This window comes from Silurus aristotelis (assembly GCF_946808225.1).
Source record: "Silurus aristotelis genome assembly, chromosome: 9".
NCBI lineage: Eukaryota > Metazoa > Chordata > Actinopteri > Siluriformes > Siluridae > Silurus > Silurus aristotelis.
The window spans coordinates 15034060-15060503 of record NC_139582.1 but is presented as its reverse complement, the minus strand read 5'-3'; the positions used below and the strand labels follow the sequence as shown (position 1 = coordinate 15060503).

The 26444-nt window shown below is 38.1% G+C and overlaps 1 protein-coding gene and 1 long non-coding RNA gene across 3 annotated transcripts in view; both read left to right on the top strand.

Annotated features, from left to right (window-relative positions):
- The window catches only part of LOC310731401, a 32781-nt gene extending 11222 nt beyond the window's left edge, over positions 1-21559 (top strand). The window contains exon 2 of the long non-coding RNA XR_014535191.1: positions 21301-21559. This is a non-coding gene — a long non-coding RNA (uncharacterized lncRNA). The remainder of the gene's footprint in view (positions 1-21300) is intronic.
- Positions 1004-21559, top strand: acp2 (acid phosphatase 2, lysosomal). Of its 2 annotated transcripts, XR_014535156.1 has the most exons (12): positions 1004-1458; positions 4461-4556; positions 4756-4842; positions 7160-7312; positions 7508-7606; positions 7859-7948; positions 13543-13675; positions 15044-15132; positions 17269-17375; positions 18551-18726; positions 18848-19845; positions 19923-21559. XR_014535156.1 is itself a non-coding variant. In XM_083550933.1 (11 exons), the coding sequence occupies exons 1-11, from the start codon at positions 1378-1380 to the stop codon at positions 18982-18984; spliced, it is 1248 nt and encodes a 415-aa protein (XP_083407059.1). In that variant the 5' UTR covers positions 1051-1377; the 3' UTR covers positions 18985-21559. The 2 variants fall into 2 exon arrangements, 1 of the variants encoding a protein (XP_083407059.1); XM_083550933.1 differs by having other exon boundaries at positions 1051-1458; positions 18848-21559.
- Positions 21560-26444: the final 4885 nt, after the last annotated feature.

Here is a 26444-nt window from a genome sequence, read left to right as displayed (position 1 = left end):
GTTAATGAAGTTAAATTCATGTGTATGTTTAAAAGGATTCCCCTTCAGCCAGTCGGATGTGAGTGTTTAATCCTGACAGTTTTAATACTTTTTGTAGAGTGCTGTAGTTTAGGAATACTTTTACGTGCCTGGTGAGTAAATCTTTCATCAGGCCAAGATTCCGTCTGATAATCAGAGTTCAAGTGTAGTAACATTTTTATGATATTCTTTCAGGCTATAATATAATAATCGATCTCTTGTTATATTCTATGCTATCATTTATAGTAGCCTATCATACTGATATTTAAATTTACTGCAGTTAGCAGACACACTTATTCAGAGCGATGTAGAAAAGTGCATCAAAGACTCTATCAATGAATAAATCAACACTGGGTCACTGGGTTGCAAACTTACCATCAGCCTAAAACTGTTTTGGGACACATTATAGTACACCCTTTTAAATTACATAAACACATAAAAAACAGGGAAAATACGTGCTAATATATGTGTTTCAGGAAGAGGTAGTTCACAAGCCATTTAAAAATAGCCAGTGTTCAGATATCTAGGGGAAGTTCATTCCACCACCTCGGTGCCTGAACAGCAAAGAGTCTTGATGCACTCCAGAACTTCCAGTAAGAGATTGTGGGACCAGTCGAGCAGTGCAGATCTGAGTGAGCATGGTGCAGCGCAAGGAGTGATAAATGCTAATAACTTTTTAAAATCCCAAATATTTTAATAACTATTTTTAACTGCCAAATGACAACAGCAGATCTCTGATATTTGCCTAGATTTTGTCAACTGGATATTTTCTCAAAGAAAACGCATGACATTTAAAAAATCATTTTTATTTTATGGTCACCATCAGTCATTACATATCATTCATTTAGATTATGGTTTTGTGCACATAAACTTGTCAGAAGTGCTACATTTCCTTCCTGGCACTTCTCTTAAATCAGTAAAACTAAATTTACTGTAACACATTCCAGGTCTCGACAGTTCTACACAAGCACAGCTCCATTAGTTCAGTAGAAGGGGCATAACAAGCACCTCTGGTGTGGTCTACAAAAATTAAATTATCCTTGCAAGTCTAATATATGCTAGAAATCAAACAAAAATGTGAATAGAATAAAAAAAATGTCTGGAGTTCAATATAGAATGGGAGGTGGTGTTTGAATTTTTTTTACTTGCGCATTTATAATTGGGTTATGATCTGCCATTGTTGCACAAGACCTGGCAACCCTGAAGCAGATTCTCGTCTGATCAGTTTTTATAAACCGGTCTCGGGGACCAAAACAATATCACTAATCCTCGTGTTGTAAACCTTTCTTGCCATTTTACTTTTTTTTACTTTCAGGAAGCCATCGATGTTGCTTATAGGTTGCTCCTGAGATCACGAACATGGGATCGTGGATTTATTGTATCTTGTTATTTGTGTTCGGATGTTCGGTTGGAGAATGTAAGCTTACATTTGTCACAATGGTGAGTGTGATACTGCTTTTTATTTTCTACATCTCTATATTACATATTTGCTTTATAATCACTTACTCATCACGACTTCAACGTAAAGAGATTTCTATGGATAATAAAAACGCTTTTGATTGATTTTATTTTCCTGTGATGTCCTAGTAATAATACACGTAAAGTACCAGAGATCACAAATAATATTAAAGTACCGGTAACTAAAGATTTTATATTCTTACTGGTTCACTTATTTACTACATTTAATTACATATTTCAATTCAATTCATTTTAACCACATAGCGCTTTTAACAATGGATATTTAATAAAAGCAGCATTACAGAGATAAATAGGTTATACCATTTGAATGTTGGTGACTATAGGTTTATTGCATATAAGTTTAACCCTTATATTATTTAAGCAACGCATATTATTAATTCTTATATCAATTTATTATATATTTAAAACAAAAATCCATATTGGCTCATTTAACTTGTTTGAAAAGTGCTGATTAGATGTTTTTTGTTGATCACAAGACCTCACATGTTCATGCTACAGCGGTTTGCGGTCTCACTGTTAGTAATGTAGTGTTTAGAAAGCCAAAAGTCCAATAAATGAAAAAATCGCTTTCGATTTCTAGAGATGTAAATAACACTCATTATCTTATAATGGTAAATTTCAAGGTATGGACACTGAAGTAAACAGTCAGCTCTCAAACTTGTGTTGGAAGCAAATAAATTGAGCAAGTGTAACAATCTGAGTAACTTTTGGCCAAATTGTGGTGGTGGATAACTAAGTCAGGGGATCTTTTTAAAAGGAGTCCCATTATACAGTATTTAGCACCTACCAAAAATGGTCATGAAAGTCGAACCAGGGAGCTGATAACAGGGTCACAGGAGCCTAAGGCTCATTGCTGAGCACGGGTAATAAAGGCTAGCCCATCTGGTACCATCTCAGAAGAGCTACTGTATTGATCAAATTGCCAAAACGTACATTTTGCATTAATGCACACTCTATGAATTATTTTTTAAACATCTCACACTGACTACAGTTTTTCAGTGTAATCTACTTGCTGTCTAAGTGTCTATAGTTGAATATTATTTTAGAACAATGATCGCCATCTGTGGGTGGCAGTGATGCTATCTATCTCTATCTATCAGTGATGCTAATCTATTTTCAATGTTTATGCCTATCTTTATGCAAATGCATTTTGTATAATATTATGATTTTATGTTTATGTTACTGAGAATAAAGATGAGAAGGGTATCTGCCAAAGTGAAAGGGAAAGTTTATAGGACTGTGGTGAGACCTGAGATGTTGTATGGTTTAGAGACAGTGGCATTGAGTAAAAAACAGGAGGTGGAGCTGGAGGTAGCAGAGCTGAAGATGTTGAGTTCTTTATTGGGAGTGAGGAGGATGGACAGGATTAGAGTTTATTAGAGGGACAGCGCATGTAGGACGTTTTGGAGACAAGGTGAGGGAGGTGAGATCGAGATGGTTTGGACATGTGCAGAGGAGGGACATGGGGTATATCAGTAGGAGAATGCTGAGGATGGAGACACCAGGAAGGAGGAAAAGAAGAAGCCCAAGGAGGAGGTTTATGAATGTGGTGAGGGAAGACATGCAGGTAGTTGGTTTGAAAGAGGCAGATGTAGAGGACAGGGGGGGTATGGAGACGGATGATCTGCTGTGGCGACCCCTAATAAGAGAAGCCAAAAAAAAGAAGAAGATATTTAAACACAATAAACAGTTAAATTAAATCAAATGAAGTAAACAGTGAAAAGCTATGTAAAATTTTAAATCAAACATGTACATTGAAAATACGGTGCATTCCACTACTACCTGTGTAGAACAAAGAAGTCTGTGAAAAAAATTGTCATAATTGTTTAACCGTTTGATATTCTCATTTAAAATTTCACAAGATTTTCTAACGAATATCAATGATTTACAAAACAAAACAGTTTAATTAAAAAATATGTGTGTGAAATTTACATGGAATGAACAATGAAACAAACACTGGTGCTGTTGTTCTCATGCCTATATATACATGATCTGGTGTCCAATATCGTCAATATCAATGTCACTGATTGCACATTATATAAGTAAGAGTGTGAAGCAGAACAGTAACAAAGTTGTATATCAAATATTGCAATTCACACAACATAAATAAAAAGATATCAGAGTACAAAAGAAGAAAATTGTTTGAGTCTTACTGGTGCATCTGTGAGCAGTACAGCATGTGTCTGTGGTGTATCAAGAACCTAAGTATCAAGGGTAATGTTGTCATTACTCCAAGAAGGAGGAACCACATCCAACTGCAGGAACTGTTGACGCAAAAGGAAGTTAACTGAAAGGGCATTAACCACCCAACTCACTGCAGATTTAAATGCACACCCCCTGTTAAATGTGCACCTCCTCTTAGCACCAAAACTCTTTGTTTGGAGCGCCGCAGTTTCAGTATTCATAGTCCGGCTGCTATAGCCATATCTTTGGGCACTTGTGCTAATGCCAAAACACCAATTCCAACGGTGAGATGGAAAAATTTAGTGCTGTGGGTAATATGAAACATGTATTGTTCTCTAATAACTTCTTTGTCTTTCCCACATCAATGAGAGTTATGGGGTTTACAGTCCACAATGACTGTTGTTGCCCTCTGGTAAACTATCTGGGGACTTCTTTTTTTTTTTAAGTCTAAACCCCTGTCGCACCATTCACCTGCTCCATTTGAAAATAACGGCAAGGGGTTATAAACGTGGTTGCACTGGTTCCCAAAGTCATGCCCCAGGTTTGCCAACTCCTAATTCCAAAATTTCCCATTTCCCTGTGCCACCCTGTAATTATAATAATTTCTTTATTACAACTGAACTTGGAGAGTTGATTGTATAGCAAAAAGAGAAGAATCAGCTCTGCTGTTCCAGTAGTTTTAGAGAAGATTGTAGAAATAGATTATCAAGGGAATCAGTAAATACCTTTCTAGGTGTAAACCCATTTAGGTGTTTTTTTCTTTTTCTCTCTTCCTTTAGTTATATCGCCATGGTGACCGTTCTCCAGTTAAAGCCTATCCAACAGACCCGTACCAGGAGAGTGCATGGCCACAGGGATTTGGACAGCTTTCTCAGGTACTATTCTCACACACACACACACACACACACACACACACACACACACACACACACACACACACACACACACACACACACACACTCTGCAGTATTTAGTTCAGAATGATAATGTTCTGCAATAATGCAGATGCTTGGTTGTTTGTGTGATTGTTGCAGCTTTGTTCTGATAACTTATTTGTTTTGTTTGAATTTACAGGAAGGTATGGAGCAGCACTTTGAGCTGGGCCAGTTTCTAAGAAAGCGCTACACAGGTTTCTTGAGCAGAAACTATACTCGTTTTGAGGTTTGTGAGGTTTGAGGATTAATATAATGAGCTTAAAGTGGGCTTTTTACTGTTTACTGAACGATAGTATCGACTTGTAAACAGATGCCTTCTGTCATCACTGATAGAGTGGTTTTCCAATTCATTTTTTTTTTCTTTAAATTCCTAAAAGCAACACATGCCATGCCTTTTTCATTCAGGAAACTCGTCTTTTTCACCAGAAAGATTTTATTTGATCTGATGTGCCTAACATCTGCTTAACTTGCTTTACAAGCTTGTACAGCTTAAATGGCTAAAGGTTAAAGGTTATGTTAAAGTTAGATAACATCTAGATATCTGATATAAATATCAGAAAACAGAATCTAAAATGTTGATATATTGTCTCATATTCATCTTTAATCCCAAACCCAAATGCCTTTAGCGTATGTTTGGTAGAGAACTACACAGAGCACTTCACAAATTAGACAAAACCTATTGGCACCCTTGGTAAATATGAACAAAGATGCCTATAAAAATTTAATTGTTTTACGCTTTTGATCTTTTGTTTAAAAAAATCTCAAAATGTGTTTGTTCTTATGGATAGCAAACAATTGCACAACCCTTTTTTTTTTTTCCCTAAAAAACTTTATTTAATATATTTGTGGCACAATTAATGCTATTTTGTTAGTCATTACTTTGTGCTACATTCTTTTATTGCCCCAAAGCAATTTTTTATTTCATCTGACCATAGACCACCCCACCAAATTTCCACCCCATCCCAAGTTCCATTAGTGTGGATAGTAGTTATGAATGAGAGTAGAGGCTTTCTTGAAACCCTTCCAAACAACTTGATGTCGAATAATGTCAGGTTGTAGTTTTGCAGACATTTTTCAGCAGTGATCATTAGAGAACTTTTGGCTACTCACACCATCCTCTTCACAGTGTGCTGAGATGGTACACACACAGCTTCTCCCAGGTTGATTTATAACATTTTTAGAAAATTTGCATTTCCAATGCTTTTGGAATCTATTAATTCATGCTTTTGTATAATAATGACTGGACTATTGCTAGTCCTTGTTTACATGTCTCACTAATATACTATTATCATATTTAACTTGTCCAAAATGCAGCTTCCTGTCTGCTTATGAAAATCTCTTTATTAAAGATTATTTCTTATAAGAAAGTTACATTGACACTGTTCTAAGGAATAAAAAACTGCTGAAAACTGTCTTGTTTTGATAGTGTTCACATTTCATAACAGGGTTACTAGCACTACAATATTTAGACTTTGGGGAATCTGGTAGGTTGGCACTATTCTGAACTTGTGTAACCCTATTTTACAAACCAGATTCTAAAAAAGTTGTGACTGTATAAATTGTGAAAAAAAACAGAATGCAATGATGTGGAAGTTTTAAATTTTAATATTTTATTCAGAATACAACATAGATGACATATCAAATGTTTAAAATGAGAAAATGTATCATTTTAAGGTAAAAAATAAGTTGATTTTTAAATTTAATGGCATCAACACATCTCAAAAAAGTTGGGACAAGGCCATGTTTACCACTGTGTGGCATCCCCTCTTCATTTTTATAACAGTCTGCAAATGTCTGGGGACTGAGGAGACAAGATGTTTAAGTTTAGGAATAGGAATTTTTGTAAAGCTGCTTTGAGACAATGTCTGTTGTGAAAAGCACTATAGAAATAAACTTGACTTGACTTGAATGTTGTCCCATTCTTGTCTAATACAGGCTTCTAGTTGCCCAACTGTCTTAGGTCTTCTTTGTCGCATCTTCCTCTTTATGATGCACCAAATGTTTTCTAATGTGACAGATCTGGACTGCAGACTGGCCATTTCAGTACCAATTTTTCTCTGTGAAACTCCTTTCTGAAATTGCCCCACTAATTTTTTTCTGCAGCATTGGGGGAATTGGTGATCCTCTGCTTATCTTGACTTCTGAGAGACACTGCCACTCTGAGAGGCTCTTTTTATACTCAATCATGTTGCCAATTGATCTAATAAGTTGCAAATTGGTCCTCCAGCTGTTCCTTATATGTACATTCAACTTTTCCGGCCTCTAATTGCTACCTGTCCCAACTTTTTTGGAATGTGTAGCGCTCATGAAATCCAAAATGAGCCAATATTTGGCATGACATTTCAAAATGTCTCACGTTCAACATTTGACATTTTCTCTATATTCTACTGTGAATAAAATAGAAGTTTATGAGATTTGTAAATTATTGCATTCCTTTTTTTTTTAATATTTGTACAGTGTCCCAACTTTTTTGGAATCGGGTTTGTAACATCAGAATGTATACTAGGTGTTGATTGTCTAATCTCATATACTTTCTGTGACAGATTGCTGTACGAAGCACAGATTATGATCGCACTTTAATGAGTGCTGCCTCAAATCTTGCTGGACTTTACCCACCCAATGGCTCTCAAGTGTTTCATTCTGGTTTGAACTGGCAGCCTATACCAATACACACAGTCCCCAAGGAAGAGGAGATGGTATTATTATGCACCTTCCTCGTTTACTACATTGCACATTTACTGGCTGTTCACCAGTGATACACATGGACTAGTTGAATCAATTTTCCCTTTTTAATTTAAACTAAATTGCAATAACATATGTAACTGCAATAATGATCAGACTGTTATGAATGAAGACTAGTGAGTATCTGTGACATCTGTTTTGTTTTCCAGCTGCTGTCATTTCCAATAGCAAACTGCCAACGCTACCAATTGTTAATGAATGAGACAGAAAAAACAGAGATCTTCCTCAATATCACCAAAACTTACAAAGTAAGCATAAATATCACTTCACATTAACTACTTAAAATAATACTTCTTTAGACACAATCATGTGAACAAATGAATGGGTGTTTATTTTCGTTTACTGTTGTTTGAAAATACGGGTGAACAATATGCACCCTGTACCAAACGGAACAGTATATGTCAGTTAAGCAGTTTCTTTTCTTAAATATATTTTGAGTGTGTGGCATTGTATTGCCGTTTTGCAATGTAATGAATGCTGTGTTTTTTTGTGATGCACAGGATTTCATGGAAATGGTGCAAAATAAAACGGGGCTGACTTCTGTTTCCATTGAGAGAGTGTGGAGTGTCTATGACACACTTTTCTGCGAGGTGAGGCTCTGTGAGAGCATTACACAATGCTGATAAAAAATAACTTTACAGAAGTTATTAGATATCCAAAACTAAGTAAACTGTATCAGTAATATAAGTAGATATTAGGGATGCACTGAATATTCGGCCACCGAAAATTTTCCGAAAGACTTTGATCACTGAAAAAACACGGGCGAAACAGTTTGTTGTGATGACGCAAACAGAAACCGCGCCCTGCACGTGCTTGTCTGAAGCAACATGTCTGCGGTGTGGGCGTATTTCAGTATATCTGAGAAAGACCCACGGATAGCGATTTGCAAAACATGTAATGCCGAAATTTCGTCTGCAAAAACTTTCTCCACGTCAGGTTTAATTTATCACCTGAAATCCAAACATTCCGAACGCTATACTGAATATGAGAGAAACGCGGCACAGAAAAGCAAAACCCCTCCGAGCACACGCACTCCGTCTGTGGCGGACGTTTTTGAAAAGGCAGGAAGTTTCCCAGTGATAGTGTTTATTGTTGTATCTTTAAGCAGTTGCACTTGTTCTGAATGCACTTTGTTTTTATGAAAGAACATATTTAATTGTACAACCTTTCAGCAGGCCAGAGGGTCTGTACAATAATATTTAATGTACACATGAGTGCATTTAAGTTAAACATTTAAGTTTGAATTTTAATTTATTTTATCCTGTGCATTGTTGCAATGTGCTATAAATAAATATTTTCATAATTTGTAATTTATTTATTCTTTGAAACTTTAATATTCATTTATGCAATTGAAATGCCTTGATTTTAGTAAGTTTATTACACCGTCATAGCCATAAATGCAATGGTAATAATAATTGGCATAATTTCTTTCGGTGTTTTGGTTTTCGGCCTTGCTTTCCTCTTTTTCGGTTTTCGGTTTCGGCCCAGAATTTTCATTTCGGTGCATCCCTAGTAGATATAGTTAGCCACTTGTAGTTGCAAATCTCATGTTAGTTTGGTTTCATTTTATTAGTCTGCCTTATGTCATACTTTTTTTTTTTTTTTTTTTTTGGTGCTTTATTAATTCTTGGCATCTAATTATGCAAAGAAAACTCAGGAAACTCTCAATTTATACTGTTCCTTTAGTAGCTGAAAATATTTGTACAAGCCAAAGAGAATTTAACTTTTATATAACAATCAGTTTTCTTCTTTTCTTTGTGCTTATAATAACAGTCATTTCTTGTTTATTGAATTGTAAATCTTATAAAGCATATGGCTATAGCACGGTGGCTTAGTGGTAAACATGTTTTTTTCACACCCCGCTTTTGCCTTTTGTGCAGAGTTTGTATGTATCATTGTGCATGTGTATTTGGAATAAGGCTCCCCCCCAAACATTTTTTCGGTATTACTCATCTACCAGGTGTTCAGTCTGCAAAATCACTGGATTTATAAATTAAAAATCTTTTGGACAATGTCTATTGTTAAAAGAGCTATACAAATAAAAATAGAATTGAACTAAAGCTGTATGTACCAGATGGGCTGGTTGATTGATCTTATATTTGGCCACTTTTCATCCCTATTTTTTATTTAATCTCTATACTGTGATAAACTGTCTATATATATATACAGTGAGGAAAGTAAGTATTTGAACACCCTGCTATTTTGCAAGTTCTCCCACTTAGAAATCATGGAGGGGTCTGAAATTGTTATCGTAGGTGCATGTCCACTGTGAGAGACATAATCTAAAAAAAAAAATTCCAGAAATCACAATATATGATTTTTTAACTATTTATTTGTATGATACAGCTGCAAATAAGTATTTGAACACCTGAGAAAGTCAATGTTAATATTTGGTACAGGAGCCTTTGTTTGCAGTTACAGAGGTCAAATGTTTCCTGTAGTTTTTCACCAGGTTTGCACAATGCAGGAGGGATTTTGGCCCACTCCTCCACACAGATCTTCTCTAGATCAATCAGGTTTCTGGCCTGTCGCTGAGAAACACGGAGTTTGAGCTCCCTCCAAAGATTCTCTATTGGGTTTAGGTCTGGAGACTGGCTAGGCCATGCCAGAACCTTACAGACTGGCTAGGCCACGCCAGAACCTTACAGAGCCACTCCTTGGTTATCCTGGCTGTGTGCTTCGGGTCATTGTCATGTTGGAAGACCCAGCCTCGACCCATCTTCAATGCTCTAACTGAGGGAAGGAGGCTATTCCCTAAAATCTCGCAATACATGGCCCCGGTCATCCTCTCCTTTAAACTTGCAAAATAGCAGGGTGTTCAAATACTTATTTTCCTCACTGTGTGTGTGTATATATATATATATATATATATATATATATATATATATATATATATATATATATATATATATATATATGTGTGTGTTTTATATATGTTTATGTATGTATGTATGTATGTATGTACAATATCTATATACAGTGAGGAAAATAAGTATTTGAACACCCTGCTATTTTGCAAGTTCTCCCACTTAGAAATCATGGACGGGTCTGAAATTGTCATCGTAGGTGCATGTCCACTGTGAGAGACATAATCTAAAAAAAAAAATTCAGAAATCACAATATATGATTTTTAAACTATTTATTTGTATGATACAGCTGCAAATAAGTATTTGAACACCTGTCTTTTAGCTAGAATTCTGACCCTCAAAGACCTGTTAGTCTGCCTTTAAAATGTCCACCTCCACTACATTTATTATCCTACATTAGATGCACCTGTTTGAGGTCATTAGCTGCATAAAGACACTTGTCCACCCCATACAATCAGTAAGAATCTACAACTACTAACATGGCCAACACCAAAGAGCTGTCCAAAGACACTAGAGACAAAATTGTACACCTCCACAAGGCTGGAAAGGGCTACGGGGAAATTGCCAAGCAGCTTGGTGAAAAAAGGTCCACTGTTGGAGCAATCATTAGAAAATGGAAGAAGCTAAACATGACTGTCAATCTCCCTCGGACTGGGGCTCCATGCAAGATCTCACCTTGTGGGGTCTCAATGATCCTAAGGAAGGTGAGAAATCAGCCCAGAACTACACGGGAGGAGCTGGTCAATGACCTGAAAAGAGCTGGGACCACCGTTTCCAAGGTTACTGTTGGTAATACACTAAGACGTCATGGTTTGAAATCATGCATGGCACGGAAGGTTCCCCTGCTTAAACCACCACATGTCCAGGCACGTCTTAAGTTTGCCAATGACCATTTGGATGATCCAGAGGAGTCATGGGAGAAAGTCATGTGGTCAGATGAGACCAAAATAGAACTTTTGGGTCATAATTCCACTAAACGTGTTTGGAGGAAGAACAATGATGAGTGCCATCCCAAGAACACCATCCCTACTGTGAAGCATGGGGGTGGTAGCATCATGCTTTGGTGGTGTTTTTCTGCACATGGGACAGGGCGACTGCACTGTATTAAGGAGAGGATGACCAGGGCCATGTATTGCGAGATTTTGGGGAACAACCTCCTTCCCTCAGTTAGAGCATTGAAAATGGGTCGAGCCTGGGTCTTCCAACATGACAATGACCCGAAGCACACAGCCAGGATAACCAAGAAGTGGCTCTGTAAGAAGCATATCAAGGTTCTGGCGTGGCCTAGCCAGTCTCCAGACCTAAACCCAGTAGAAAATCTTTGGAGGGAGCTCAAACTCTGTGTTTCTCAGCGACAGACCAGATTTCAGACCCCTCCATGATTTCTAATTGGGAGAACTTGCAAAATAGCAGGGTGTTCAAATACTTATTTTCCTCACTGTATATTGTATCTTCTTCTTCTTCCTCTTTCGGCTGCTCCCATTAGGGGTCACAGCGGTTAATCTGTCTCCATACCCCCTATCTTCTACATCTGCCTCTTTCAAACCAACTACCTCCAGTCTTTCCTCACCACATCCATAAACCTACTCCTTGGCCTTTTTTGTTCCTCCTCTCTGGCGGCTCGATCTTCAGCATTCTTCTACCGATAAACCCCATGTCCCTCCTCTGCACATATCCTAACCATCTCAATCGGGCCTTTCTCACTTTGTCCCCAAAACGTCCTTCATGCGGTGTCCCTCTAAAAAACCCATTTCTAGACCTGTCCTTTTACTCAATGCCACTGTCTCTAAAATATACAACATCGCAGCTCTCACCACAGTCCTATAAACTTTTCCTTTCACTCTGGCAGACTCTTGCCACTGCCACTCTTTTCCACCCACTCTACCCTGCCTGCAGTATTTTCTTCACTTTTTTAACACACTTTGCACTGTTGACCCTAGGTACCTAAACTCCTCCCTGCTGCTGCACCCCTCCACCGCCCTCCCTCTCATTCACACACATGTACTCTGTCTTACTCCTACTAACTTTCATTCCCCTTCTCTCCAGGCTCTTCTCAACCAGCTCCCTAATCTCACCACAAACAACAATACCATCCGCAAACATCATAGTCCATGAAGAGTCATAACTGACCTCGCCCGTCAATTTGTCCATCACAACTGCAAACAGGAAAGGGCTCAAAGCCGATCCTTGATGCAGTCCAACCTTCACCTTCGCTCTTCCTCGGCATGAAACCATACTGTTGCTCACAGATGGTCACCTCTTCTCTCAGCCTGGCTTCCACTACTCTTTTCCATATCTTCATGGTGTGACTAATCAAATTTATTACCCAGTAGTTACAGCAGGTCTGCGCATCTCCCTTATTCTTAAAGATCGGTACCAGCACACTCCTTCTCCATTCCTCAGGCATCTTCTCGTCTTCCAAAATCTTGTTGAACAATCTGGGTAAAAACTTCACTGCCATTTCTCCTAAACATCTCCATGCTTCTACCAGTATGTAATTTGGTCCAACTAACTTTTCACTCTTCATCCTCTTAATAGCTGCTCTTACTTCCTTCTTACTAATCCTATCCACTTCCTGCTTCACCAACTCCACACCATCCAACCTTCTCTCTCTCTCATTTTCCTCATTCATCAGCTGCTTAAAATACTCCCCTTATCTTCTCAACACACTCTCTTAACTAGTCAACACATTTCCATTTCCATCCTTTATTGATCTAACTTGTAGCAAATCCTTCCCAGTTCGGTCCCTCTGCCTGGCCAATCGTTATAAATCCTTTTTCTCTTCCTTAGTGTCCAACTTCTCATACAGCTCCTTATATGCCTTTTCCTTGGCTTTCAGCTTTGTCAACTTTATCCACAAACATGACCACAGCTTTGTTCATTTGAGCTGCAGAAATAATGCTCCTGCAGCCAATTAACTTGAAGCAGCCTCCTCTATGAAGCATTCAACAGTCGGTAGCACCTTGAACCTGTGCTTTCGCATTAGGTTTGTAAACGCCATGATGCCACAGAAACAAAGGCGCCACAGTGTCTTCAACACAGATCTTGAATGACACACAACGAAAAACACCATTTAAAACGTACTCAGTTCACACAAAACTACTAACGATAGAGCTTTTACTCACACCTGCACCACACACTCACATCCTCTGTCCACGCTCACACACCCACTAACTCATGCATGAGCACAGAGAGAGAGAGAGAGAGAGAGAGAGAGAGAGAGAGAGGTCCAATATTTATTGATCTAACTATAAATGAAGCAACTGTTATGATTAGATCTATGTTTTGCTCTTATTCTCACACATTCCTACATGCAGATGAAGCATGGCCTAACCCCTCCAGCCTGGGTGACTCCAGATGTGATGAAGACACTGAAGCTGCTGAAGAACTTCGGGTTCCAGACATTGTTTGGTGTCCATAAAAGAGAGGAGAAATGCCGGCTACAGGGAGGTCAGACCTAGTTAATATTTATTATCCTACAATTTCAGAGTTGTAAAGAAACAGAAAGGCAAATATGCATGCATTGGAAAAAAAATCTAAGTGGCAATATCACTGCTACACCTGTAGTCCTCCACTTTTACTTTTTGACATGCACAGTTTTGTCCGCACCACGTCTTGAGATCGAAATCCATTATGTTATCCATAATGTTGCTGTATGTGTGAATATAAAATGAGGCTTATACCAGTGGTGTTTGAGTCTGTAGGATTGTCCTTTCCTTTTTTAACTTAATCTTGTTCACTCAGTGACTCTAAAGGCCTTCAAAAACATTTTTGGGACTAAATGAAGACAAAACAGATGTCCTTGTGACTGATCCTAAAAATGTTACAGTTGCACAGCTAATGTAAAAAGCTTCTACTATGAACTATTTTGACTTCTGCTTCATATTGCAGTGTATACAAAAGCTCTAGTAAAAACATGTTTTTCCATCTAAGTAACATTGCTCAGGTCAGGCACTTGTTATCTTATCAGAATACTGACACATTAGTCCATGCTATTCTGTAATCATGGATGGACTGTGGCAACTCTTTATCATATGCATCCATACATGTGAAAAATAATGTTTTCATATCAGGACAATAAAAATCCTTAGCCAAGAGTCCTTAGCAAGTCTTAGCTAAATACAACCTCGGATGAACATTTACATTTATGTAATTCAGCAGACATCCTATACAGAGCAACGTATACATAAGTTATGAGTCTCTATCTAATAATAATATTGGTTCGCTAGGTTTGAAACTTAAGATACCATCAGCATAAAACTCTGTTAAGAGAAATTATAGCACACTTTTTAACACCACATGACATAAAAATAAAGCCGTGTGGGGGAAAAAGAATTCCCGTGCTCTCTTTTTTGTGAGTTCATATAGAGGTATGGTGAAATCCGTATAACACACACACACACACACACACACACACACACACACATTTAATTCAGTATCTCTCCCCTCTCTGCTCCTTACTGAATCAGAAAACACTCATTAATAAAAAAAAAAAAAAACATGCACAGGTGTTTGATCCTTAGGACTCAACTCCTTCGGTTACGTCTGCTGGCCACAATGCAATAGTAAGCAGCTGTTTTTATAGTTCCAGTGTTGCAATATTTAATTTGACATTGACCCAAGTTATTGGTGTTATAGATTACCAAAGATGTGCAGGATGATTGGTCTCTGCTTCAGTTAGGTTGTAAAGATGAACACAAGCAATGCATCAGGCATTGTGCCTTGCATAAATGAAAATAGTTTGGATTATAGAATATAATACAAATAAAAGGCAAACATTTGTTTCTCAAATTTGACATCTAGTGCTCTATCTCTTAGGTGTCTTGCTGGATCAGATTATTAAGAACGTATCAGCTGCTGCCTCTTCAACCTCAAATCAGCAGCTGAAAATGATAATGTATTCTGCGGTGAGTCAGTATTATTATTTTTTTCTTTATTTCTAACCCTTAATACAAGACTAGCCAATATAGATGTCACAGGGTTGTGCAAAAAGTACCAAAATTGTAGATGGAAAAATTATTTATTGGGGTTCTGATCAGTTATTTAAAATGCATTTGCTTATTAGGCTTAAATTGTAAATATGTAGAACATTTACCTACTTGGCAAAAGTATGAAAAACAACTATACAGTGCCTTGCAAAAGTATTGACCCCCCTTGGCGTTTTTTCTATTTTGTTGCCTTACAACTTAAACAAAACTTACAACAAAAATAACATTTATTTTTTTGAATTTTTTGAAACAACGGAAAAGTGGTGCGTGCATATGTATTCACCCCCATATTAAGCATCTAAATAAGATCTGGTGCAACCAATTACCTTCAGAAGTCACGTAATTACTTAAATAAAGTCCACCTGTGTGCAATCTAAGTGTCACATGATCTCAGTGTATGTATATATCTATATCAAAATATATATATATATATATATATATATATATATATATATATATATATATATATATATAAAATATATATATATATATATATATATATATATATATATATAAAATATATATATATATATATATATATATATATATATATATATATATATATATATATATATATATATAAAATATATATATATATATATATATATATATATATATATATATATATATATATATATATAAAATATATAATATACACACACACACACACCTGTTCTGAAAGGCCCCAGAGTCTGCAACACCACTAAGCAAGGGGCACCGCCAAGCAAGCGGCACCATGAATACCAAGGAGCTCGCCAAACAGGTCAGGGACAAAGTTGTGGAGAAGTACAGATCAGGGTTGGGTTATAAAAAAATATCCAAAACTTTGAACATCCCACGGAGCACCATTAAAGCCATTATTAAAAAATGGAAAGAATATGGCACCACAACAAACCTGGCAAGAGAGGGCCGTCCACCAAAACTCACGGACCAGGCAAGGAGGGCATTAATCAGAGAGGCAACAAAGAGACCAAAGATAACCCTAAAGGAGCTGCAAAGCTCCACAGTGGAGATTAGAGTATCTGTCCATAGGACCACTTTAAGCCGTACACTCCACAGAGCTGGGCTTTACGGAAGAGTGGCCAGAAAAAAGCCATTGCTTAAAGAAAAAAATAAGCAAACACGTTTGGTGTTCGCCAAAAGGCATGTGGGAGACTCCCCAAACATATGGAAGAAGGTACTCTGGTCCGATGAGACTAAAATTTAGCTTTTTGACCATCAAGGAAAACGCTATGTCTGGCGCAATCCCAACACCTCTCATCACCCCGAGAACACCATCCCCACAGTGAAGCATGGTGGTGGCAGCATCATGCTGTGGGGATGTTTTTCATCAGCAGGGACTGAGAAACTGGTCAGAATTGAAGGAATGATGGATGGCGCTAAATACAGGGAAATTCTTGAGGGAAACCTGTTTCAGTCTTCCAGAGATTTGAGACTGGGACGGAGGTTCACCTTCCAGCAGGACAATGACCTTAAGCATACTGCTAAAGCAACACTTGAGTGTTTTAAGAGGAAACATTTAAATGTCTTGGAATGGCCTAGTCAAAGCCCAGACCTTAAACAAATTTAGAATCTGTGGTATGACTTAAAGATTGCTGTACACCAGCGGAACCCATCCAACTTGAAGGAGCTGGAGCAATTTTGCCTTGAAGAATGGGCAAAAATCCCAGTGGCTAGATGTTCCAAGCTTATAGATACATACCCCAAGAGACTTGCAGCTGTAATTGATGCAAAAGGTGGCTCTACAAAGTATTGACTTTGGGGGGGGTGAATAGTTATGCATGCTCAAGTTTTCTTTTTTTTGTCTTATTTCTTGTTTGTTTCACAATAAAAAATATTTTGCATCTTCAAAGTGGTAGGCATGTTGTGTAAATCAAATTATACAAACCCCCAAAAAATCCATTTTAATTCCAGGTTGTACGACAACAAAATAGGAAAAACGCCAAGGGGGTCCAATACTTTTGCAAGGCACTGTATACATGCTAAAAAATTTCAGTGATAATAAACATGATATACATTATGCCAGTATTTATTGCTGTGTGTTTTTCTTTTCAGCATGACACAACCATTGTAGCATTGCAGGAGGCGCTTAATGTGTATAATGGATTGCAACCACCGTATGCTTCCTGCCACATATTTGAACTGCACCAGGACAACAATGGGTAATGCAGTCTTTCACTACACACATACACTCACCAACCACCTAAATCGAGGTGAGCGCTCTGCACAGGTAAACACTGAAGATGCTGCAGAATGAAAAAAATGGAAGAACGGGGAGACCGCGAGGGGCGAGGAGAAGATTCGTATGGAAGCCTGTTTCCCCCTCGTAAAAAAAAAAAGTTTGCCCAATTCTCACCTTTTTTTCTTTGTAATTGCGACTTTATTACTTGCAATTCTGACTTTATTTCTCGCAATTTCCGACTTTTTTTCTTGCAGTTCCGACTTTTTTTTTTAGCCAATCGGGCAGTGTCACCCCCTCTGTAGTGCCAGAAAGCTTTTTACACATTAAAAATGAAATGGGCTACAATCAATAAGTATCAAACTAAGCTTTCGATCCCTGGAGAGAACTCTGTATAACAACTCTAGAGGAGACGAACAAGACCGATGAAGCAGAGTAGCCTCGTTCATTCAGAATCAGAAATAGCATTATTACCACGTATGCTTACACACACAAGGGATTTGACTTGCCGTCAATCTCCAACAGCTTCAAACTTCAGGTCGACAACAGGGTGGATGCACCAGGAATGTTGGATGTTTTCAAGAAATAAAGTCACAATTGCGAAAAAAAACAGTCAGCAAACCTTTATTTTTATTTATTTATTTTATTGTGGCGGAAACAGACTTCCATAGATTCATGCCAAAGAAAACGACAAAGTTTCCAAAGTTTGGAAACATTTCAAACTAAAACATTAGGTAAACACCGTACAGTGAGTTTACTTTTTTTAGTAATCCAAAATCAATTTTTATGTTTTGTGATTTTTTTTTTTTTTTATCTTTTATATATTTGTATTTGCAATTTGATGTAATATGGAAATTAATTGTACTAAATGGGTTTAATTTTCACAGATATTCTTGTGTGCAATTTCAGCAATTCCAGTTACTCAATTAATCGGTAAAATAATCGGTAGAATACTCGATTACTAAAAGAATCGATAGCTACAGCACTTATTGTATGCATTGTGCCAATGCCATATGGTTTTGATGATTGCTTGAATAATCAGAAGTGCAGTTGGTCATTTTAACTTTTTACCTGTAATGTTTTTTGAGGGTTTTTTTCTGTATTTGCTTACTCGTACTTACTTACTTATACATTATCCTCTTTGTCTTTCTCCCTCAGTTCATTTTCTGTGGCAATGCTTTATCGTAATAGCTCTGTGGCTGAGCCTTATTATTTAACTTTACCTGGCTGTGCCCAGCAGTGTCCCCTGCAGGACTTCATTAGACTCACACATTCAGTCATTCCAACAGATTGGCACAAGGAGTGCCAGATCAACTCATCTGCAAATGATAAAGGTATACATAGATACAGTTTTACATGCACTCAAATATTCAGGCTCGACACAGTTACCATTTTTTGTTTATAATTCGTTAACAAATAATTGTTCTTGATTTTCTCTTTTGTATGTTTGTGTAGATGTGGTTATTGGGCTGGTTGTCTGTGGCCTCGTTCTTCTGCTCCTGCTTGTTGTTTTGTTTGTTGTGTTGTGCCGTCAAGGTGAGCCAGCCATTGGTTACAGCCACGTTATCAACCAGAGTGATGATCACTCCTGATAGTCATACCAGCTTCTGTGAAACAGAGTCATCATATAGTGATGGACTATGAATGATTATTCAAACTCACTTAACTCAGCAGGTGTCAGCTTACACAGCAACCTGAGCTGCTTCTTCTTCTTCGTTCAGCTTCTCCCATTAGGGGGCGCCACAGCAGATCATCAATTCGTGATCAGCATATTTGATTTGGCACGTTTTACGCTGGATGCCCTTCCTAACGCAACCCTCCCCATTTATCTGGGCTTGGGACCGGCACTAAGAGTGCACTGGCTTGTGCAACCCTAACGGCTGGGTTATAATTTTAGTCTTTATATTTTTAATAAGAAAATTGAAATTTTTCCTCTTTTTGGAAATTTTTTTATTTTTTTTATTTTTTATTTTTTTAGAAAGGCAGCCCCCAACCAAATCTTTTCCTATATATAATCAAATTCCACATTTCAACCTTTCCTCTGTCTTATGCTTCCATGAAACTAAAACTGAACATGAAATTGTTGCTCCTGTGATTCTTGGAAACATTGTACACACGTGGAGAAAAAATGCTATTGGCCCCCTTGTGCACACATGAGCCCACAGACCCATGATTGACTTGTGTGGCTGTGATTGACTAGGAGAAAGTTTGCCACCCCACACTCCCTGAGAGCCAGCACAGGCTGTGGCATTCTTGGGATTCAAAATTACAATAGAGAGCATTCTTTGAGTATAATCATTTGTTTACACATCTTAAAAGACAAAATGAAATGTGTAACTGTTTTTCTTTTTTTGCAGTGATCTTGTGACCTGCTAAAATATGTGTATGCTTATGTGTCTCCATGTCTTTCTTCAGATCGGTTCTATAGATTTTCTCCTTCGGTCTCAGCATATGCTTATGTTGGGTTTATTCCTTGTTTATATACCTACCCACTGGTAAGTATATAAACAAGGAATAAACCCAACATAAGCTTTCAACTTTATTTGAAACTCCTGCTGATTAATGCAATTAAGTAATCATCGAATTAGACAATCTTTACAGCTGTGATGTGCATAAAAGCCAAATAAGTTGCACCATTGTCAATTAAGGAAGTACATGAAGATACAATGGGCCCAATTCCACCAAAACTTGATAGAAACTTAATTAAGATCAAGTGAAACTTTTTATTTTTTCGGTCCACAACTTTTCTTTTATTTTGTCTTACACTAGTATGGATGCAAGAAGATTAAACACTTCAATGATGGCCAGATAAAATTATTATGATATGACTGTTCACCCATCTCTATAGTCATACATAGTGATGGCAGATATGCAAGTCTAATGTGTAAACCAAAATTAATTGTCAAAAGTAAAGAATCTGTCCAAATTAATTGTTTCATAACAGAAAAATGTTACAGATGTTTCTTCATTAATCAGTATTTTTTTGTTACGGCATTTAGGAGATATTTTGTTAGATTTTGCATATCAAATCGAAATATATACCCTTTTTGAAGTTCACCATTATTGTAATAAAAAAATCTAGCTGATTTTATTTGTATATAAATTTGACTGGCTCACTGTCATTGTTTTTACTGTATATGAATATTCAGTCAGTTGGATATCTAGTTCTGACCGCAGAAGATGTGATTGAAACAACATTCCAGATTTGTAACTGCCTGTAGAGCTTGTAATTATGTTCACTTTGATTTTCCAAGGACTTTTTTTTTTTTTTTTTATGTTTTAAGTGTCACTTTGCCTTTGCAAATTAAAAATTGTAATTTTCAAATGACTGTAAAATTGCACATTTCCACAAAATTTTGAAAGTATCAGCATTTTCACAATGAAAATAGTTTGTAAACATTTCATTAGAGTAGGAACAAAATGCTTCGTGTAAAAGTGTAGATATAAAGATATAGCTGTACTTTACTTACATTTAAGGCATTTGTAAAATGGCTTAATTCATTTTAAACATTGAAACCATGTACAAACAACAAACCCAAATACTGACCATTCAATTTACTTGGATCAACTGTACACCTCTAATTTATGCATTTATCCAATAAGCCATCCATTGTGCATCAGCACATTGCAGAAAAATTAATAAATGTGTTTGATCATCCATGCCACAAATAAAGTCACACAGATCACAATTTTTATTTTCTTCTTTTCTTTTCTTTTAGGGCTAAATATGATTGTACAATGGTGTAAAAAAGTGTTTGCCTCCTTGAAAAGCTGAATTACTGCAATTCTGCATAAATGAGTGGACCAACATTTCTCCACAGCGCTGTAACAGACTCATTGCAAGTTATCACAAATGCTCAATTGCAGTTGTTGTTGCTGAGGGTGGCCCAACCAGTTATTAGGTTTAGGGGGCAAACACTTTCACACAGGGCCATGTAGTTTTGAATTTTGTTCTCCCTCAATAATTAAAAACCATTTAAAAACTGCATGTTGTGTTCACCTGTGTTATCTTTGACTAATATTAAATTTTTTTTTTATCTGAATCTTTAGTGTGACAAACGCAAAAAAATATGAAATCAAGAAGGGGTCAAACACTGTTTCACACCACTGTTTGTAAAATTGTATGCAAAATGTATTTTTTTTAAATAAAGAACATGGGGAATATCAGACTGGCCTGCATATTGAGTTGAAAGGATCTTTCCTGTTAGTCTGTTGAAAGGAAGTTATTTATTGTACATTAAATTTCTGTATGGAATTCAAAGCTTACAACCTTCAATCAGCTTTTGATTCTGCTGCATGAATTTACATCGCGACAGTGGTTTGGTACAAGATAACAAGGAAACTGCCACAAGGGCATGCTGTTGATGAGATGTGTTTGTTAAGAGGATCGAAATCTTTACAGTAGAATAAATTCTTAGAGCAACAGCGTATAAGTAGTAGGATATTTATTATGTTCAGTTTATTTTAATAGATTTACTGCATTCCATTACATGTGCACATATTGATTATACACAAATACTGCACATAGACAAAACAACATTTGTTACACAATAATCATAATTTTAATAAAACGTTCCCTAAATCTTTATCTATGAATCATTAATTATATTCCAGTTGGAATATTGACATGTTGTAACTGATGTAAATAGGTTTTATCTACAGTACAAACATTTTTAAGGGCCAGTACAAAACCAGATAACTTACAAAGTACCATAGTTTGTTCACAGACATGCTACAAAGGCAAATATTAGGAAGTTCAAGTTAAATTTTTTGGTAGCTTTTATGGTGATGTGTGGCGAATTAGGTGAAAAATGAACAGTATTTGTAGAATAATTTTAAGAATGAGAATTTAAATTTATTTTGTGACAAAATCCAAACTGATGGAAAATATACTTAGGCATGAGTATATCATTGTGTGCACTGACCAAGGAAGTCCATGAGCACTTGATTTTTGGCAAAAGAACATTGGAGGGGGTTTAAACTGTGGATGGAAAGAGAAATGGTGAAGGGGTGATTCTGAAGGAAGAGTACAGTAAGAGTGTAGTGAAGGTGAAGAAAGTTTCTGATAGAGTGATGAACATGAAGCTGGAATGAAAATGAAGCTGGCGCCGGTGAGGTCGGCTGCCGTCACGACTGCTCCGGCTACATTTTCTCTTTTTTTGGTTTATTTTATACTTTTATTTACTTAGTGACCATTACATCTACATAAGACAGAGACACTCTTATATCTATTGGTGTACAATGCACTCACCTTTCGCCGTTTTTAAACCCGGACCCATGCTGGCCGAGCGAGATCCTGAGGGAGAACAAAGGATGTACAGGATGTAAAGGACCCGTACAGGCGTCCGCAAGGGAAACAAGCCGGCGTCAGGAACAGGCTGAGGGCATGCGCACACCGCGCTCCGTTACCCAGTATCCTGTTAGCCAACATCCAGTCACTGGAGATCACGCTCAAGGACCTCAGGGCAAGGGTCAAGTTTCAGAGGGACATTCGGGACTGCAACCTTCTCTGCCTCACCGAGACATGACTGAACCCAGCGGTACGGAATGTTTACGGAAGCGGTTGTGGGATTCATCGGGAAACTAGCGGATGATACGGTGCAAAAAACCACCATCAGAACGTATCACAACCAGAAGCCGTGGGTGGATAAAACCATCCGCGACGCTCTGAGATCCCGCTCCGCTGCCTACAACACAGGGCTCGCCACCGGGGACATGGAGGAGTACAAGGTTGCGTCCTAAAATATTCGCAGAGCAGTGAAGGATGCAAAGCGGCGCTACAGGAGGAAACTAGAGTCACAGTTCCAACATGATGGCTCTAGGAGCCTGTGGCAGGGATTAAGAACAATCACAGACTACAGAACACCATCTTCTAGAATGGTGAATGCGGACGCTTCTCTGGCAGACGAGCTAAACATCTTTCACACTTGTTTCGAGGCTGCAGCTTACCACGCTAGCGGTGCTAGCGGCACAACCAGCATGCACACCGAGAGAGTCGGAGAGGTGAACACGTTCACCATCTCGGAGCATGACGTGAGGAGGGCATTCCAAAGAGTGAATACCGGAAGGCAGCAGGACCAGATGGCATCACATCACATCTGAAAGCCTGTGCTGACCAGCTAGCACCGGTGTTCACTGAGATATTCAACCTCTCACTGGAACAGTCTGTTGTCCCCTCATGTTTCAAACAGTCCACCATTGTTCCTGTCTCGAAGAAACCCCAGTCCGCCTGCCTTAACGACTACCGCCCTGTAGCCTTGACCTCAGTAGTGATGAAGTGCTTTGAGAGACTGGTCAGAGACTTCATCACTGCATCACTACCAGACACACTGGATCCTTAACAGTTCGCATACCGCCAGAACTGTTCTACTGAGGACGCCATTGCTCATCTCCTCCACTCTACAATGAGCCACCTGGACTACAGAAGAGGGAATTATACAAAGATGCCGTTTGTGGACTACAGTTCAGCATTTAACACCATAAATCCCTCCACACTCACCTCTAATTTGGAGGCCGCTGTGCCAATGGATCTCTAACTTCCTGACAGACCTCAGCCATCCCAACAATAGACTCTTTTCTTTGTTGCGTTTAGGGAAACGCTTCCGCTCCCTGAAAGCGAAAACAGAGAGAATGAGGAGGAGCTTCTTCCCGCACTCCATTCGGAGTTTGAACCAAAAAAAAATTTTTTTTCTTTTCGCACTACAACACTTCAAACTGGACTATCACTTTAACCGTGGACTTGCACAGCACAGTGCACTTTATACTTCACCATACCGCACACGGTCACTTTAAGGACAATCACATCAACCACCTTATGTTATTACTGTTTACTGTACATAAGCATTCCTTGTATCTATAAGCATACCCTGTATATACACCTTTTCCTATATATACCTTTATATATTTTATATTTTACACAGTTTATTCTCTTTATATATCTGCCTTCTTTTTTCTTTGTTTTATTTCTTCTTCCCATCCTATTCCCTCAAGCCGGACAGTCGTACAAAGCATTTCACTGCATGTTGTACTCTGTATGTATGTGTATGTGAAAATAAAAATAGATTTGATTTGATTTGATTTGATGTTGAAAGAGTGATGATAAATGTCATCAGTGCTTATGCTCCACAAGTGGATTGTGAGATGGAGGTTCTTTCTCCTCCTCAGATGGTGGATTTTGCTTAAAGGATGGAAATGGCAGTGGTAAGTACTTATTTTAAGAAGAAGGAGGATCGTATAAGACATATAAGAGTGGAGCACAGGTGGACTATGTTCTATGTAGGAGATGCATAGAACATAGTCAACATAGGACAGTGTAGCTAGACAGCATCAGATTGTGGTCTGTAGGATGGCTTTGGAGGTGAAGAAGAAGAGGAGGAGAGTGAGGACTAAAAGAAGTATAAGACAAAGATGTGGTGGTGGAATGAGGAAGTGCAGGAAAGCATAAGGAGAAAGAGGTTGGCAAAACAGAATTGGGATCGACAGAATGATGTAAAAAGTAGGCAGGAGTACAAGGAGATGTGGCAGCAGGTAAAGAGGGATGTGGCGAAAGCCAAGGAAAAGGCGTATGAGGAGCTGTATGAGAGGTTGGACACTAAGGAAGGAGAAAAGGATTTGTACCAAATGGCCAGGCAGAGGGACCGAGCTGGTAAGAATGTGCTGCAAGTTAGAGCAATAAAGGATGGAGATGGAAATGTTTAGACTAGTGAGTAGAGTGTGTTGAGAAGATGGAGGGAGTTTTTTGTGCAGCTGATGAATGAGGAAAATGAGAGACAGAGAAGGTTGGATGGTGTAGAGATGGTGAAGCAGGAAATGGATAGGATTAGTAAGAAGGAAGTGAGAGCAGTAATTAAGAGGATGAAGAGTGGAAAGTTGGTTGGACCAGATGTTTAGGAGAGATGGCAGTAGAGTTTTTAACAAGATTGTTTAACAGGATTTTGGAAGGTGAGAGGAATGGAGGAATGGAGAAGGAGTGTGCTGGTACGGATTTTTAAGAATAAGGGAGATGTGCAGACCTGCAGTAACTACAGGGGAATAAAGTTGATCAGTCACACCATGAAGTTATGGGAAAGAGTAGTGGAAGCCAGGCCGAGAGAAGGGGTGACCATCTGTGAGCAACAGTATGGTTTCTGCAGAGGAAGAGCACCACAGATGCATTATTTGCTTTGAGAATGTTGACGGAGAAGTATAGAGAACTCCATCAGGTCTGTAAAAATAGGTGTTTCTTAAAAAGGTGGACTATGAGCTAGGTTCAACATTGATTGGAGCAGCCTAAAAAAACTTTTTAGCAGCCTAAAAAAAGTAAATGCGGTGTATATGTTTGATGCATATCCATTGCCTCGCATTGACAAACTGCTTAACCGGCTAGGCATGGCACGCTTTTATTCAACAGTAGTTTTATCCAAGGAATATTGCCAGATCCCTTTCACTCCAGTATCTCCAGTGTCCAGAAAACCCTAGCAACATTTCAATGTCTCATATTATGCATGCCACTGCCTATTTAGATGACATTATTTAAAGTAACTGGCAGCGACACTTCCATCAGCAACTGGAAGGTAGGAATCGGGGCTTCCACTTGGGTCATCTGCATGTGCAGCCCTAAATTGATAATGACAGTGAATGCGGTCTCCCCAAGATCCATGACCAAAAAGGTGGTGAGAATGTCTGGGACTGGTTTGTGCAGGTTTGTGCCAAATTATTCGACCACCCCGTTAACTGATCTTACAAAAAAGGGAGTACCAGTTCCGGTTCAGTGGACAGAGTTGTGCTATCGCTTTCACTCAGGTAAAAGCTGCACTGTGTGTTAGGCTGCTTCTACACTTCCCTGGCTCCTCTCTCCCATTTATTTTCAAATATTCAAATACATTTTCAGGGGGAAAAAACTGTGGATTTTCCTGTAGAACAACACCACACCTAATGCCACAATTTAAGTCACCTTAATACAGGTGAATATACATTTTATTCAACAATAGCCCTGACTGTATGATTGGGATTTACACTATAAGACTAGGTACTCATTCTGCTATTCACATCAAGTTAAACACTTTTAGCAAGG

What these genes read in the sequence shown, in the direction of transcription:
- acp2 (XM_083550933.1), top strand. Translation starts at nt 1,378, where the DNA reads ATGGGATCGTGGATTTATTGTATCTTGTTATTTGTGTTCGGATGTTCG. An exon ending in TCCCCAAGGAAGAGGAGATG is followed by an intron (nt 7,313 to 7,507) that starts GTATTATTATGC and finishes TTTGTTTTCCAG; the next exon opens with CTGCTGTCATTTCCAATAGC. An exon ending in ATATCACCAAAACTTACAAA is followed by an intron (nt 7,607 to 7,858) that starts GTAAGCATAAAT and finishes TGTGATGCACAG; the next exon opens with GATTTCATGGAAATGGTGCA.